Consider the following 17,836-nt stretch of genomic DNA (forward strand, 5'->3'; position numbering starts at 1 on the left):
TAAAGTCTTTGGTCATTTTGTAAGACATTGTCAAAATGGTGAATATTTTGTTCAATAAAACTAGGCCTAATTTAAAATTACAATTTAACAGTCTAGGTTTAAAATTAACTAAAAATTTATAAAATTATTAACTTCACCAACTTCACAATTGAGGAGAAAAGGGTTAAATAGCTAATCCTTGGGGAAAGCGACATGGTCACAATCTTACTGACTGATAAAGACATTGCTCCTGTTGTGCTTGACTCAATAGCATAAAAATAGATTATCAAAACTTTAAATATTTGCAAATATACAGTTTTAAGTAAAGACTCAACTTATTCCTTTGAATTTAAAGTAAGAAACACTTTACGAAAATAAAAAGCACATTTTTCAGATAAATTAAGATATAACTGAACTCTTCACCACATGTATGGCCTATAATTAGTTCTCGTGAATAATCTTCCACAGAATTGTATAAAGTCCTTTTGGACATTTTAATGTCATTGGTAGGAAAACTGACAATTTTATCAAAACTTTTAGGAATTTTGTAGAGAAGTCCATCAGATTAATTCTTAAAATTATATTAGATCTTGAGTTCTTGAAATCAAATTAATAGTATTTCTCCTTCCATATGCCTCACAATGGAAGTGGAAAATCTTTAAACTATCAATCAAACAATCAAAAATCTGTCAAAGAAGGAGTGGCCTACTCGTTATTTGATAGAGGAAAGAGCTTACGCTCTGATAAATATGGATTAAAAGACGGATTTAAGAAAGTTGAATCGTATCCTAGACATAATGGATACCCTCAATCAGTAATATCTTCAAACTGCAAACAAAACTGAAGAATGATTGCTAAGTCTGTAGATCAGAATAGAGATAAATTTGACTTATTTGAATTCCCTTATTTCTGGGATTTATTTATAATAGTATTTTAATAGTAGAACACTTAACAACATAATATGCTCATGAACATTTGGGTAGTAAAATAATAGTCCATGATCTGATGAAAAAGCCAAAAAATATATTGAAGTAAACATGTTTTATATCTGACACTCTTCTTCATAATTGGTAATATTAACAAAATTCTGAGTCATGTTAACAAGTTGTTTAAAGCCACAGGGATGACCACATGCAGAGACGTCAATGGGTACAGGGGTCAAATGAGAAGAACTGCCATCTATATACAGCACCTACAACAGATTGTACAATATTAGATTGTATTATTTGTATCAAAATAAATATTTTAAGACAAGTCATATAATTAGAGGAGTTAACTATCACTATACATGGTTCTTCCTCATACTAATCCATGTAATCTTAATTTTCTTTTGAGATGCTTTAACTGGTTAGTAGGGAGTAGTGTAAACTGAATAGCTAAGGCAAACTGAGTATTTGTAATAATTCCTTTTTCAGTGCCGCTACCATTCGTCTTTGTCACATCAATGTATATGGGATACAACTTGAATAAACTCTTTGGTTGGAAAAAAATCTTACTCCTTAGATTTTAAATTTTACACCGTAATGAAAACTTTGATTATGACAAAGATTAAGCTTACTTTAACTGAGTATTTCTCATATTTTTTTATGTCTGCACTTTTCAGTAACCAAAAGTGGACAGGCTAAATTGAACTATCTAAAAAATAATTTAAGTAGTTCCCTTTAGAATAAGAAATTAAACTTTATTTGGGTTTTATATTATAAATAAATATAAAACTCCAAGACAAACACAGGGAGCTGATCAGATGGTGATCTACAACTGGATGATTGGATACAGTGGACGTTGCCATAAATATGTTTTTGAAGATTGTTCATTTGTTTTGAATTTCATCACATCTTATGAGGCCATGTTGACAAACAGTGTATTTTTAACTGAAAAATGTAAGAGTGCATTTCAATTAGGTTTATTAATGCCTATAACGTTATAAGTCAAGAAAAACTATTTAGTTTGGTATTATATCTCTTCTGATAAGCATCGCAGAACAATGAAACTTAGCAGAGTTGAACTTTGTATTACACCTGACTTATTTACAAGGTTTGGTAAATCTACAATGATTAGTTCTGTGACAGTATCAGTTGGTCTCCACACATATCGAGTTCTTCATCGCATGTTGATATGTCAGAAAAATCACCCAGAGTATCTGTATGCAGTTTTGTGAATAGCTTGGAGATACTTGTAAAGAGACATATGAAATGTCATAGCATGTTTTTAGTGATGACTGTTTTTGTTATACACAAGCTTATTAAATGTTTAAAAAGGTTGTAAGTTTTTTACCTCAGTAAAAAAGCAAGCATCTTGGCTGCACAAGATCTCATCCAGTACACAGGAAATCACTTGACTTTTCTAAGTTCCAAAAAGCAACTTCAAAACCTACTTTAAGTAGTGGAAATGACACTAGATGAGTAGCATCAGAAGTGGACTACTTTGAAAAATAATAAGTTTTAAAGCTGTAAGTCAAACTCTTCTTTATTAATAATGCCAATTCGGATACTTATTGAGTATACTTTGTATTTACCGAAGATCTAATCCACTAGTGGTAAGGGTTTCCTTTAATCATTAAATCTTTGTAATATCTCGTATTTTGTGCATTTTCATATTTTACTGTTTTAAGTTACCTAATAATAAATTCATTTACTTAAATTCTAAACTTATTTTTAATGCATCTGCATCTTAAGTATTATAAATAATTATTCTCCTAAAGGTAGTTGATATATTATTTCAGATATTAATTATCGCTACTACTTATACTTTGTTTACTTAAAACTTTCCTTACAAAACATTATCGCTTTACCCAGACATCCTTGTTCTAATTAACCAGAATCTAACGTATGTTATTAATTTTCTGTAAAGTAGACACAACATATGTCCATATAGAATATTATCTGTGTCAAGTTTTGATTTTTGATAACCCACCTCCACAAAGTAATCTTCAGTTGTCATATTTTGATGAAGTTCAAACAGCATTGCAGAACCTGGCTTCACTGCACCGATGATTTCAGACTTGGGTATGCCCAGGACGGCTTGCAGAGTCACTATGGAGGTATCATGGCCGGAATAGAAATACATCTTCCTGTTAGGAGTCAGCGTGCCATTTACTTTACTTTCCATCACTCCAAGCATTTCCTTATAGAACTGGCCTTAAAGAAAGAAAAACATCTGAAGTTAACCAATGGACTCAACAATTTACCTATACAGAGAATAGATTTATGTAGTTCATATAATACGCATTGTATCATTTTGAAATTAAGAGTATAAAGTATTTAAAATTTAAGTAGCCTAAGTCCTACAATTACAAAAGGATGAGCATTTCAATTCTTCATCATTCTCTTAGTGAATACAGAAACTTATACCATTATCTCAGGTTAAATCATCACCTAAACTAACTTTATACTCTTCAAAAATCATATGAAGTCAATCTTATGCTATTTATAAAAATACTTCACCATAGTTCTTGATAGTTTTGTATAAAATTTAATAGATTTTGAGTTTTTAAATGCTGTTTGCTAACTATTTAATAGAGGAAAAACATATGCAAGAAGAGATTATGACAAGTTCTTGTTTCTTTCCTCAATCTAAAATGTTGCCATTATTAGTATACAGACATGTAACACTTCAATCTCCTAGTACTGCCATATTTACTAATTCTACACAAGAAAGTAACAAATGGTATACCATAAAATCTTGCAAAAATGAAATAAACGGTATTGTTTTTAGGTAAACTGAGAACAGCTATGCAGCATAGCTGACAGTGCTGAAAAAACAATTTAAATATGTTGGATTATTAAAAAAGGTGAGATAGATAAACCTGAGAGTTATCAACCAGTATCGTTAATCCAAATCTTAGCCAAGCTGTTTGACCTGATAGTATATCGGCAGGTTAATCTCTCTTCTTTGAAAATAATTACTACCTAAATTTTTCTCAGTTTGGATTTAGAAAGGGAAGATCCATGATTGATGCTGTGAACATACTGGCAAGAGAAATTCTTTTGACATTTGGAAATAGAGGCTTGCCAAGTCACTATCTGGAAATAATGTACTATGCTTATTTTCAATTTGTCAATTAATTGGTCTAGGATTGATGAAATTTTGATTCTTAATAAAAGCAATTAGGGTAATAACAAAATCAAGAAACAAAAGCTTACTGTATATTTGTTTACTCAATTAGAAGTACAAATTATCATCAATTTATTTATCTTTGATTTGGTTGCTTTCATTTTGAAGAATCATGACTTATCGAAATTTACAAATGAAATTCAATACTCGCAATAAGAAAAAGGCAGTAATTGAGTACTATAGATTTAGCAAATCTTTATCAAGTCACATTGTATTTTCTCTGAAAGTTCACAATAAGGTTAATCTCCTTATAAGTGAACATTCAGTGAAAATATTTAAACAACAATTTTATAAATGGTTACTCAACAATCCTTTTTATTCTTTAAATGAATTTTTCATAATGTCTGTGATCAATTTTTAAATTAAGAATTTAGTTTTTATACTATGCAACTGTGCTTAATTATGTATTAATGTTCTACAATAAGTGTCTGTCTCATTTCATTAATAAATACATTTGTGTTTTGTTTGTATATGTATAAGTTGTTATGTCTGTATTTTTATTTTGGTCTCTAGTTTAGTAGAGATTTTATATAGCAATAACTTTTTTAGCTGTTTTATTTATTGACTTATTTGTCTTAACTTTAAGTACTGTAATATTATTTATATAAGTAGGTTATTGACATGGCAATATTGCTCAATTTGAATGAATTTGTCAATACTTTTGTAAGCCTGAACAACAATAAAAATATTGTTAACTTATTATCAGTTAAACCTTTCATATATTAAAGGAAAAGAAGAAGTCCTAAGATAAATATACATCACTCTTGATTATGAACCCTTCTGTGACACTGTGTTTCTAACATTAGGGGTTGGATGGCACATATATTGAGGGATTTCAAATGGAAACACCTTATAGCATTAGCAACTTTATCTTCTCAGCAGGTTCTATAATTCAGGACAGTGTGGAATGCCACCAAGAACAGTATTTTTTAACATACAGTATTTATTAGATCTGTATATGTTACATACTGAATTCTATTTCAACAAACTGTCTTCTAATTTATAAGAATGAATTAAAACAACTTAGGTAACTAACTATTTACTTTTCCTTTATCAACAACACAATTATTAACTGAACAAAATCCATCCCAGCCTTCACTGTAGATGTTTCTTTTCAATAACTATTATGTTGTTCATATATCAGTTACTTGTTTAACAATTCAAATGTAAATATAAAAACATTATTAATGTAAATAACAAACCATTAAAAATATCCAAATGGGTTTATTTTTAACATAACTAAATTAAGCATACATTTTCTCATTTATAAAATTATTAAATACTACTAAGTATATAATTCAAAAAATCATAAGACCCATTTTTGAAACCACAAATTGGGTCACTCTACTATATTCAAGGTATGTTTTAATCAATAATCCCTACTATATTCCACATTTGAGGTAATTTTGTAGCCAGACATTGTTGATTATAGGATACAAATTTTAATATAGTTATGAGATTGCATCTTACATATTGGATGTGCTATTTTGAAATGAGTTAGTTCCGTGTACTACCATTAGAATGGAATGCTATTTCTACAACACGTTTTCTTTATTTTATAAAGGGACAAAAATGTTTCTTCCTGAACTTTGTTTGGTGTATGTTCAAATAACAATTTTAAGTGTACTCATCATTAAATTGGCATAATTTGATTTCAGATTATAAAAATAATGTGTAAAAACTTTGTCATCCATCAACTGAATGAACACAGAAGTGTATACTAGATCAGAGACACACCTGCCACTTTACAAGACAACCCTGATTTATTTCTTTTTAGCCTTTAGCATTGAGAAGTTTCCAACACAAATACAGTACTTGTAGACAATTTTTATTTTGTAATAAAATTAGATGAATTTCATATTTTAAGTTCAAGATATTAATTTCATTCGCAGATGTATGACTTAGCTACAGAATCTGAAGTTACTCAATCAATACTTGTTTGAATAAACAGAACTCTCAAATGCCAATGTTTAAATATATCTGACTAAAAAAGGTAATAATGATTATTTAGTGATTTTAGGACACTGAGCTTGCAATGAATACCGCTCTTTTCATTAAAGTATGTTTTCTTAATTTGACATTATAATTAGTTATTTTCTTATTAGTTTATGAAAAACTAAACACAAATGTGATCAATTTGTCATTTGATTGTAAAAACTGCAAATTTAGTATTTTAATATACAAATACAAGATAAGATGTAAAGCATAAACTGTTTCTAAACACGTAAAAATAGAAAATTGTTATCAAAGATCGTATTTACCTATAACAAATTTAACCATCATATCTGTTGCTGCAAAGTATGCTAAGTACATTCTTCTAATCAAAAAGGTCATTGGTTGAGGAAAAACCTGTTTAGTCCAGTCTGGTAAAACATATCCTTCTGTTTCCTGAAACATTCATGGTTAATTAGTCAAGTCAATCAGAATGCACTCAACAGGTTTATTAATAATTTATTGGTGTACTTATTGAGCTCTTAGTGTCATATTTTGTACATAGTTACACTTAATAACAATGAAAACACTAATAAATACAAAACTTAGTAATGCAGATCTTATCTAATAAATTGTCTTGTTTCCAATTTCCTTAAAACCTGTTGGTCTGTGTATGTTCCATAGAAAGCACTTATAACCAACATTCTTTCTCATTTAATCTGTCTCCTTCTCTCTTACCGACACAGTCTCCTCTCTCTGCCTTCTTCTATACTCTCTCTTATGATATCTAAACTAAATGATTGTGTGTCACTGATGCTCAGGTCATGAGCGTGAGAGGCAACTGTATTAAGTGGTCTGCATGCTGTGAAAATGACCAGGAAATGGTCATAAAGATGGTTTGTCACAAGAATGTATAATGTTAAAGCTAACAAACAAAATCTCATCATATATGAATGATGCTGCAGAATATGGTTATTCCAGAGCATGGATTCCTTGTGTGTTTCAGATCTAACTCTTGGTTGGTTAGTGGAATGACAAGTGTAGATAAAGATTCCAGAAATACGTACACTGCATTTTCCACATCCCTTTCCTCAGTCTTGTGTGTAGGCTACTCTATAACCTTCTTGACCTCAGGCAGATTGTATCATACAGCAAATTTGGTTCCTCATGCCTACCACTGGGACTCATTGGGTTGACAATGAACATCACCCAATTAATGTCAGCATTTTTGTGTAGGCCTACATAATTTATAAAATAATTTAAACTTTGTTTTGAATAAATAATTTAAATTAAAAACAATGTAACCAATTCTACTATTATTTTATAAGTTGGAATTTCTTCAACTTTGTAATTCCAAGCAAATCCCAGTTAAATTTATTCAGAGTAGAATCTGCAGTATCAAAGACCTGTGCAGTGGACTGCAATATACACCTAGGTCTGTACATTTTAAAGTTTTGTTCATGAAAACTACAAAATCAAACATGATTGATATTAGATGGGGAAGAGGTCAACTCTTGAAAACTAGCCAACATCACTCGTGGTTAGTACTATAAAGAAGTTTTAATGTCATTGAGATTAACTTTTTTAACTTTTACCTCAAATTTCTATAAACATGAAAGAGGACACTGTTAATATTTTAAATTAGTTGAGCTTGTACAATAAATAGATAACTTTGTTATTTGTATAGTTTGTTACCATGTTGTCAAAATAGTTTAAAAATTATATTAAATTAAGTATGACTTTTATAAGCTACCATTATATTATATTTCACTGGATCCAAATATCGATTCTATTGTGGATCTCATCACACATTCCATTTTCAATAATTATAAAAATCAGTTGTATTGGAGGAAGTTTGGGCCACCTCTCCCACCTCCTTTATGTCATTGATGGATATTCTTTTTTTCAGTCACATTAACCGCTAAGGAGTTTAAAGTTGTAAATTATTACAACAGCTATAAAATAGTGCTAAACTTGCTGAAATCACAACTAAAACTTATGACCTCTTTTACCTCGCTTATAAACGTGTCCCAAGCAGTTATCAGACCAAAACCTCCTGACATGTTAGATCCTGTGTTTCTGTTCAGACAACTGTTCACAAAAGTAAGGTTGAAAGCATTCTCATTTTCGTAGTTCATTTCCGAAATTATCTGTTCCTGTACAAATCTGGCACACCACTCTACTACCTAAACAATCACACAAAAAACAATTAATATTTTAATATTATTTCTTCTGTAAACAGAAAACTCTCTTATGGTTGAATGTTTTTATAGTACTTAATTAAAATCACTTCAGTTATTATTTTTTTTATATAAGTACAAATCTTTTCATTGTAAAGGCACATTTGCTAACTTAAATTTTGTGTAATGTATATATTGTATTGAAATATTATGATAATACTGACATAAAAATAAATATTATTGATGTATATATGTTAACTACCTCAGTTCCTAAAAATTACTACAGTTTATTTTTGATTTTTCTATCTACTTTTCAGATTGGTAATATATGTAGACCATGTGAATATGACAAGCATTGTTATTCTTAAATAATACCAACCCAACCTAGTAGTGTGATAGAAATAAAAGTTATTATTTATTTAGGATATATTAGCAATTTCAGTGTTGCATTGTTCAGTAGCAGTCTGTTGAGATCATTCTCTCCTGGTTGTATTTCTTAGCATACCTCCAAATACTAGTTTGGATTTTGGATTAAAATCTATAAGTTAGATTTAAAGAAACATAATAGTAATGAATTGATAATCAATAGCTTTTAACCTTAATAATAAAAAGTTTTACTATACAATAAATTATGGTTATTGAAACTGTTGGAAAGGATACATATGACCTATGATATACAGTTATTGATATAATTAAATAATAATCGTTATAATCTTTTCTGGGTAAAACACACACTTGGTCAGATATATTTTGGACCCAAAATTTAAAGATAGTGCAAAACAGAAATTTTTACAATATACAGGGTGTTTTGAAATGTTGAAATTATAGTTCATTACTCTAAATATTGGTTGGTAAGAACCGAAAAATACTTAATAAAATGTAATTCTACAGAATAATTTTCTTATTTGATCTAAAACAGCCACGACTTGTACTTCAATAACCCCTGTTCTGATATTTTGAACAGGATTATGAAATACACTGTACAACACACTGTAGTCTTGAAACATTGTAAAAGAAAAGTGAAGAATGCTTCAGAGTAGTACTTAAAGTAACAAACTTTGTGTAAAGTTATCTTTCTAGCCTAAAGTTTTAGGATGACAGCCATATATGGAATATATATATATATAGGAATGCAAGTATACATTAGCTACTTTTATTATGTACTATAAAATATCTAGTAACTACAGTGAACTCTTGGATTATCCATGGGTGGTTTATCTGCTTAACAGGGTTACCTGTGGTATCCAAAAGCAAAAGATTTCACATTGAACTAAATACATTAAAACCAATTTCAAGACTTTAAAAATATTTTGGAAACAATAAAGCTAATACTGTTTTATAAACATAGATATCAAAAGTGATAAAAGAATAAACTGAAAGTCATTATAAATTGCCACTATTAGTTAAGGTTTCCACACAGGTAAAATCTACTGACAATTAATAGTCTACTGTATCTATGAAAACACCTATGAACTCTTACCATAGTCTTGTCAAGAGAATTAGAATAAATTGGAACAGGCTGCCACAGTATTTTCTTGTTCCACAGTTGAAAACCTGTTGGAGGGAACAACCCAGCCAGAAATGCTTCTCCACTAATCAATGTACGATCAACAGCAGTGCTTGAAGCATAGAAGTCATCACTGTAATACAGTGGGTCAAGAAACCCATTGTAGAGAGAACGTATTTTCACTCCCAAGTTGTACATTTGGACACGACCATACTGAAACAAATTGTTTATAGTCTCAATTACTTGCATAAAGTATTTTATTACAATGAAGGCACCATCAATCTTTCCTTCCTCAAGATCATTTAAATCCAAAAAACAAAATAAAAAAACAAGGAAGAAAACAAGTCTGGAAATGTTTAATATGAAACAAAGTTCCTTGATCTCTCTAATATAAGCAATTTATTTAAGACTAAACATAAATTTGAAGAATAGAAACTAAAGTAGTAAACGTTGTTTTTCACAATGCTCTCATGTACACATTAATATCTCAAGCAATAATATTTTAAGTTTTAAATTCTAACAAAAATTAAATCAATATTGGTATCTAGAATATACCTACCATGTTTAACAAATTCACTGCAACAGACACACATTACTACTATTCTGAGTGTCCTAAAATCGGTACATGATTGGTGTTACAATGAAAGTGTCGACAATATATAATAATAGCTTCAGAGGTAACACAGTTTTACACACTGACTGAGGTATTCTGAGTGACCTAAAGTCGGTACATGATTGGTGTTGCAGTGAAGGTGTCAACAATATATAATAATAGCTTCAGAGGTAACACAGTTTTTCACATTGACTGAGGTATTCTGAGTGACCTAAAGTTGGTACATGATGGTGTTGCAGTGAAAGGGGTTAATGACCATTAGTTGTGCACTCTTTATACAAAAAGAGGAATTCAAGTTGGAACTACAATAAAAATTATTTTCTCGGAACTTAGTTTTTAAAGTGTATAACATCAATTCAATAACACCGTCCTTTCTTTATTATACTTATGTTGACCATATGTTAGTTACATAATTTTAATAATACACAGAGTGATGACAAAATACTTCACCTTGCTAATTTTTTCTCAATTGCAGATAAAATTTGGGAAATTCTAATTTTTGAGAACCTGCTTTGTTTGAAGGAGCACATTGAAATAAAAGTGTTCCTATGTTACATCACCATATCTTGTCTACATATACGTCATTAGAGAGAAATTTAAACAATTTTTTTTTAACAATCTGAAAGATTTAAAAATTAAAAGTTAGGTTTATACTGTCAGTCAAAATAAATTAGATTGTATTAGTTTCACAAGATATAACTCATCCAATGCTATAAATTAAGGTGTGGAAAAGAGAGTGCTTGGACTACCATCTCCATCTCCACTCACTCTATAGTGAGAGGCTCAGGTAGTAAACATTTGAACAGTAACAGTGTTACGTGACACAAGCCTAACCACGGATCTCTAAACTATTTGAATTAATCCACCAGACCTCAGCATATCTCAAGAGTCAAACAATCTTTATTTGTGATAATCATGTTACTTGGAATAGTGTAAAAAATTATTTTTAGAGTAAACAGTAAATTACATACAAAGAAATAACAATTTTTATACATTATTCAAAAAGATGTATAATATCAAAAAACTCCAAATAACTGTAAATTGGGTTGTTGGTAAGAAACGTTTTGAGCTTTTGCCTGAAGTGCTTTACAGACAACAGTCTTGTGTCAACAAGTAAAAGATTGAAAAGCTTCACTGATACTACCTCAAAACTTTTTTGAGTTCTTGCGTATTTATGAAATTTAATGAAGAGATCCTGTCTATGTCTGGTATTATGATAATGTATATCTTCAAAGGCTGAAAAGTTTCCAATATTGCATCTGACATAATTTAAACAGTCAAGTACAAACATTGCTGGTAAGGTCAAAATTCCAAGTTCTTTGAAGATTGGTCTACAATGTGCTCTAGATGGGGCTTCTGTCATTACCCTTAATGCTCTCTTTTGAAGAACCAGTATACGAATAGCAGTAAAATGGTTTCCCCAGAGAATGGTTCCATATGCCAAGTGGCTATGAATATGGGCATAGTATGCGGTAAGCAAGGCCTGAATTGAGATGGTGCGATAAAGGACTCTGAGAGTAAATATTCCGCAACAGATTTGCAAATGTGTGTCTCCCATCCTAAATTAGATTCAAGGTGCACACCAAGGAACTTGACAGCTTCAGAATGCATATTTCTAGTGCGATTTGATGTGTGATTTGATGTGAATTTGATGTTCACCCTTTTAGCGTCATTGAGGCAAAGACTATTTGCTTCAGACCAATTTTGTATGATGTTCGATAATCCATCCAATCTCAAATTCAATGCCATGCTACCCTTCTCACATACAGCAAGTCATCAGCAAACTGGTAAGCTTCCACCGATTCACTCTGAATAGCATTGGGGAGGTAATTTGCATAAATTATGAATAACAGTGGTCCCAACACTGAGCCCTATGGGAATCCATGCTCCATCAACTGAAAAGTAGATTCACTGCCCTCCAAACAAACAGCCTGATAACGTTCATCGAGGTAAGATTTCATGAGTGCAATACTTGAATCTTGAAATTCGTAGTGCTTTAATTTCTGCAGAAGAATTTTGTGAGAAACAGTGTCGAATGCTTTGGTAATATCATACATCCTTCCACCTACACTAAACTTGTTTTCTAAGCCATATGGATGATTTATCTCCTGTGTAACTAATACAATCAAAACTATTACAAAGCATTTTATAGACCTTATTCAAACATTTAAAAAATGAATAAATGGCAAATGTACAGTGCTCAAGAACACAACCACAATCTTAATGTAATGTAACTGCCTTGGTAAGTATTCACTTTCAAAAAATAAGATGGACATTTTTTTAATTGTATTCTAGTTTATAGTTCTGAATATTTTACATTTATAGTCTACTTTTCCTTCAGTATTTATTTGAAACATTATTTTTAGTAGGTTTTTTAAACTCAAATTTAATTTTATATCTTTAATAACTGCCTATCTATAACACTAATAAAAATAACGACATCCAATTTCTGTAACAATATTTTTATTTTCACACTCTTTCCAGGAATGTTATCACAAAAGGGATTACAATTTTAAATATTTATTTAGAGCAATCTCTCAACATTTTGAACGTCAAACAGCAGACTGTGTTGACCTATAAATATTTACAAAGTTTCTTTGTAGTAATATGAGCTTCAATAATTATAAGGGCAAAGAACAATACGATTACGCTGTACAATGAGTACAGACGCATAATCAAAGAAGTTGTAAACAAAACAAATCACAATCTATTAACCAATTAGTGCTGTTCAATGACTTACCGTTGTGAGTTCAGCTGAACCATATGGCCAGTAATTAGTATCATTAATAGGATACGGGTCATTCGGAAATGAAAAATATGATCCTCTGTTTCCATGTCTTGATATCTAAAACAAAACAAAGTACCAATGTGTGATAATAATAAGTTGGACATTTCAATTCCTAGTATCATGTACAAAATTCTTGTTAAAATATGCAGATTAGTATTAAACATTTACATTTTAAAACAAAATATTTTCCTTTATTGAATAATATTTGTATTAATTATATGCGTATCAGAATATAATTGACATGTAAACAAATGAGCCACAGTATGGTATTTTGGCATGGAGGAAGTCTTTCTCCACCCTACGACCACTGGCAGCCACACAGAGGTTAATGATAAACTAAAACACTTCAGATGGATAATCCTCGCTTTTAATACTTATTAACACCAGAAGGTGACTACTGTTTGAATTGATTGAAGAAGGTATGTGTTAATGTTAATATAAAAGTTCAATCATTGAGAATCACAGCTGTCTCAATATGACACAGCTGTGACAATATGACACTAATTTGAACCACTTCATATTCTTAACTTGATACAATTGTTTCAATAACTTAATACTAATCCATATTAAAAAATAATCCTTCCAGAAACCAATATTATTACAAGAATATTAAATTGTTTATGCATTCTCAGAGCAATACACAATTTGGAAAACTTAATGCAGTTTATAACTCTAATACATGTATTTAATACAGTATCTGAATATTTTATTATTAGTTAACAGTATAAGTCAAATCAATATCCATGAAAGATTAAATTTATTCTCTACAACATGCAATAAAAACCATCAATTAACAAATCAAAACATTATTACTTTGTTATTTAAAATAATCTGTTTTAAATATATAGTATTAAAAATATTAATGACTCTTTGATCAATCAGTTGTTATGTTACATTTATCTTCTTTCCTCTTGTTTTAAAATTGTTTAATCATTCTAATTGTATACATTTCTTTATTTTAGAAACATGATACACACCAACATTATTTTGCTTTTAAATCTCCTAAACAAACAAAATATGTATCAGATCCTTCAATCTCCTTTATCGTGTAAGGACCATTGTATAACTGGAAGTTATCTCACTTTAGATTCAAGTTTCTTTAAAATATTATTACTTTCTAATAAAATTAAATCTCAAGGCTTAAACTATGTATATGTTTTCCTTTGTCCACTCTTTTCTTATTTACATCTCTCTTCTTCATTTTTTAGTACACTTGTGTATTCAAAGATAATTCATTTATGCTCCTTGCTTTTCACATTTTCATTAGGACTTGTGCTCCTTAAAAATTCAATCTTTGGGCTAGTAAAAATTTACTTTTATCATACTGTACTGCTCATCAGAAATGTGTACGAACTCATATAATAGTGAAAAAGATTCAACAATGCCTAGTATAAAATTTGAACAGATTCTTTTGAAGAACTCAAATCATATAAAATTATTTACAATAAATTTAAGACCAATAGATTGGAAATTCAAAGAGCAGTTGGCAATTTAGTGATACCAATGTATGATTCTACAAAATTGTTCAAACTGATTATAGACAAAAATTTAAATTGGAATGAACATATAACTACTCTTAGTTTAAAATTATGTAAACTAATATTTATTATTAGAAAACTGTCTGAATTTTGCAATGAAAAAGCTTTTAAAATGGTATATTATGCATTTTTTTACTCAATTGTTTTATGCTATTGAAATATGGGGAAATACGTTTAAAAAGAACATTAATAACATCTTAATAATAACGCCAAAAAAGCAGTAAGTTATGTTTCCTGGTATTGGTTATAAAGATTCATGCAAAAATTCAAGAACTCCATATCATTGACAGTTCCTTGTTTATAGTTGTGTATAAATTGTTGCTACATCAAACAACTCAACATATCAAAACATCCAACAATATAAAATAAGGGGTCAAAGACTGGTTAGACCAAAAACTGATTTCCAAACAATATTCATTAGCAACCAATATTCTAGAACCAAAATTATAGTATGCACTGCTAAATAAATGTAAGATCACTGCCATTTGGTATATTCAAAAGACAAATTGGCTTTTTTCCCCCTTGGAACGCCTATTTTAAGAAGTGGATGAGTTTTTGGGATCACCGATGAATTAAACAATTATTGCTAATCTTAGTACGGTGCATTCTTTTATCCATGCTGTAAAGGGATTTTAAATTTATTAATTTTTTGTGTTAATTTTTATTTATTTAATGTATTGCATCTTTTACAAGTTTGGACGAACTGGAGGATTGTGACAACTCAATGGTACAATAATGTTTTCAATGTGACAATGTGTGACAAATAGCAATGTTTATTTTTACCAGTAATAAAGGAGTATCATTGATTATCATTAAATACACTCATAAGAAGATGACACTACAATGACAAAGTAAATAGGTCATATGGAAAATCAGTTGAAAATGAAAAAACTTAAACTGACCAAAAAGCTGATTTGAATAATTATTCTTTAGATCTAGTCTCAGAAATGTTTATCCTCTTTTGCATATTTTCTGTAATTACAAGATACCAAGTGCTATATACCTTAACAAAATAATGTACTCTAATATTAGTTTATGGACAGTTTAAACACACTGACCGCAGCGGATGCATACTGTTAGTATCTCCCGCTGCCCTAAAAGATGATAGACTACATGAGTAGTGCCAAAGTGGAGGTGTTAGAGCCATGAAAATACTAAAGAAGATGTAATTTAACTTCCTTTTTTCGCTTTGGATGTTGACTCTATACAAGTCAGAATGGACAAATTATTACAGAAAAAGAAATTGTATTTAAGTACTGTAAGTGGATTATTCCTTTTCAATGTTTAAAGAGCTTTTTTAAAATTGCTTTTTATAAATTACTTCTATTTCCAAACATTGTACTTACAACAACAACAAATTTAAGGGTGTCAACAGCTCTTGAGCCTCTGGCATCAGGGGGTGTCACATCTTCTACTTTGTTGAAGGCCAAACTCAGAGCAAACCCGATGATAGCAAATGGGCATAACAGTGCCAAAGAGAATAAACAGCATCGAAAACAGCTGCAAGAAACCATTATACTACAGTTATATAGCTGCCTGACACAATTATAAGACTGTGTCAGCCCTAGTACACCTTGACACTTGTGTTTCACTGAGTGGAGAATAGATAAAGCCACTTTATTCTGCCAAAATTATCAATATTGACGTTTCCCTCCTGTTGTACAATTTAAGCATTAAAATGCACACTTTAGATTCATTGTAAGAAATCTTATCAATATATTTGGTGATAAAATTCAAAAGTATTATAATTTTATTTGATTGAATTGATTTCTTTTTCAAACTTACTTCTGGTAGGAATGAAGGTTAGATACTTGTAAAGTGACGCTATATGTATGTTTATAACCTTAGCTGGTCTTTAATTCAAGATAAATTTTAGGCCAAGAAGCATAAAAACAACTAAAAAAATGTTGTAGTACAATAATAAATCATTTGAAAATACTACTTATAAACTTATGAAAAAAACAATGATCTGCCTATCAGGTTTAGAATATTATTTGAAATTTGTGTTTGAACCTATAAGAAAATATTCAAGATCTATTGTAGGGATTAAAATAAAACTTTTATGAGCCCATTAACATATGAAAAATTAATGTTTTTCAATAATAGATACGCTATTAATGGAACACTACATAATTACCTGTTTATTTTGTCTCCTAGTTGAAGCATCAATGCTGAGGCATTACAAGATTCTGAACAACCATCTCCTATTTACCCACCTGGGCAGAGTAATGAAAGCAATTCTCCACCTCGTACAAATAGACTCCCAGCTTCGAACATGATATCTTATAAAAACACATCTAGTTCAAATGCAAGCCATCAAATTTCTTACATATTTCATGCAGGTTACATAAGATTTCTTCATACCCCAAACATAAATTTAGTTGGCAGCAAGAAATACAGTATATTTTAAATGTTTAGTAATGGAGTTGATCTTTTCATGATATACGTGATAAATTAATTTTACACTACTAAAACTCTAATATGAAAAAACCCCAAATGTGACCATTTACAGGGATGTTATATCTGCTTGTTAAAAAATAAATTATTTATGTATTCAAATTCCTGTGGGCTCTACTGTACAAAAATTAATTTTGGTAATATTTTGGAGTCTTATTTGGAATTGCAGAATATCTGAAAACGTTACATATCTTTAAATACACATTGTGTTATAGTAAATTATTTATATACGAGTTTTATAAGAAATGTGTTTTGAACTATTAACAGCTCACCAGTGAAAGATAGTCATGGTGTTTCAAGATATTAAGCCTAAACTGGAGATAAAAACAGCAAGATCAAATCTTGCCTTAATGTAAAAATATTTTATCAGTGCAGTTCTCCATGTTAAATGTACAAACTTCCTTGTCTTTTCTTCATTAGTAATATGCAGGCTCCAGTCTTTAAACGGGATGTTCAGAATAAGGATGAAATATAGTAGGTTGTTCTCCAAAATGTACTATACATAGTAAATTGTTGTGTTTTCATTTTATTAATTACTAAAGCAGTTAACTAATTATTCTAAAAATAAATATTATAAGATATGGGTAGGTTACACCCCCTTCTTATAACAACGTAGCAGGTTTCAAATTGAATGTCTCTTTAGAAAGTATTGAAGAATCTTAGTTATAGGATTCTGCAGTTTATACTATCTGATATAGATCAATAATATACTTAATTAATATTGGTGGG

General features: G+C 29.9%; 1 protein-coding gene across 1 annotated transcript; it reads right to left on the reverse strand.

Annotated features, from left to right (window-relative positions):
- Positions 1–980: 980 nt before the first annotated feature.
- Positions 981–17,763, reverse strand: LOC124354759 (lysosomal acid phosphatase-like). Its single transcript, XM_046805446.1, has 7 exons — positions 15,997–17,763; positions 13,065–13,169; positions 9,685–9,924; positions 8,037–8,210; positions 6,354–6,480; positions 2,893–3,116; positions 981–1,171 (listed from the first exon to the last, which is right to left on the reverse strand). The coding sequence occupies exons 1-7, from the start codon at positions 16,162–16,164 to the stop codon at positions 1,022–1,024; spliced, it is 1,188 nt and encodes a 395-aa protein (XP_046661402.1). The 5' UTR covers positions 16,165–17,763; the 3' UTR covers positions 981–1,021.
- Between the last annotated feature and the right edge of the window lie 73 nt (positions 17,764–17,836).

This window comes from Homalodisca vitripennis, chromosome 2 (assembly GCF_021130785.1).
Source record: "Homalodisca vitripennis isolate AUS2020 chromosome 2, UT_GWSS_2.1, whole genome shotgun sequence".
Classification (NCBI taxonomy): Eukaryota; Metazoa; Arthropoda; class Insecta; order Hemiptera; family Cicadellidae; genus Homalodisca; species Homalodisca vitripennis.

Coding starts and splice junctions, on each gene's coding strand:
- LOC124354759 (XM_046805446.1), bottom strand. CDS start 16,164: ATGGTTTCTTGCAGCTGTTTTCGATGCTGTTTATTCTCTTTGGCACTG. Junction 9,925..13,064: donor GTTCAGCTGAACTCACAACG/GTAAGTCATTGA, acceptor AATTTGTTTCAG/TATGGTCGTGTCCAAATGTA. Junction 6,481..8,036: donor GGGACACGTTTATAAGCGAG/GTAAAAGAGGTC, acceptor TGAATGTTTCAG/GAAACAGAAGGATATGTTTT.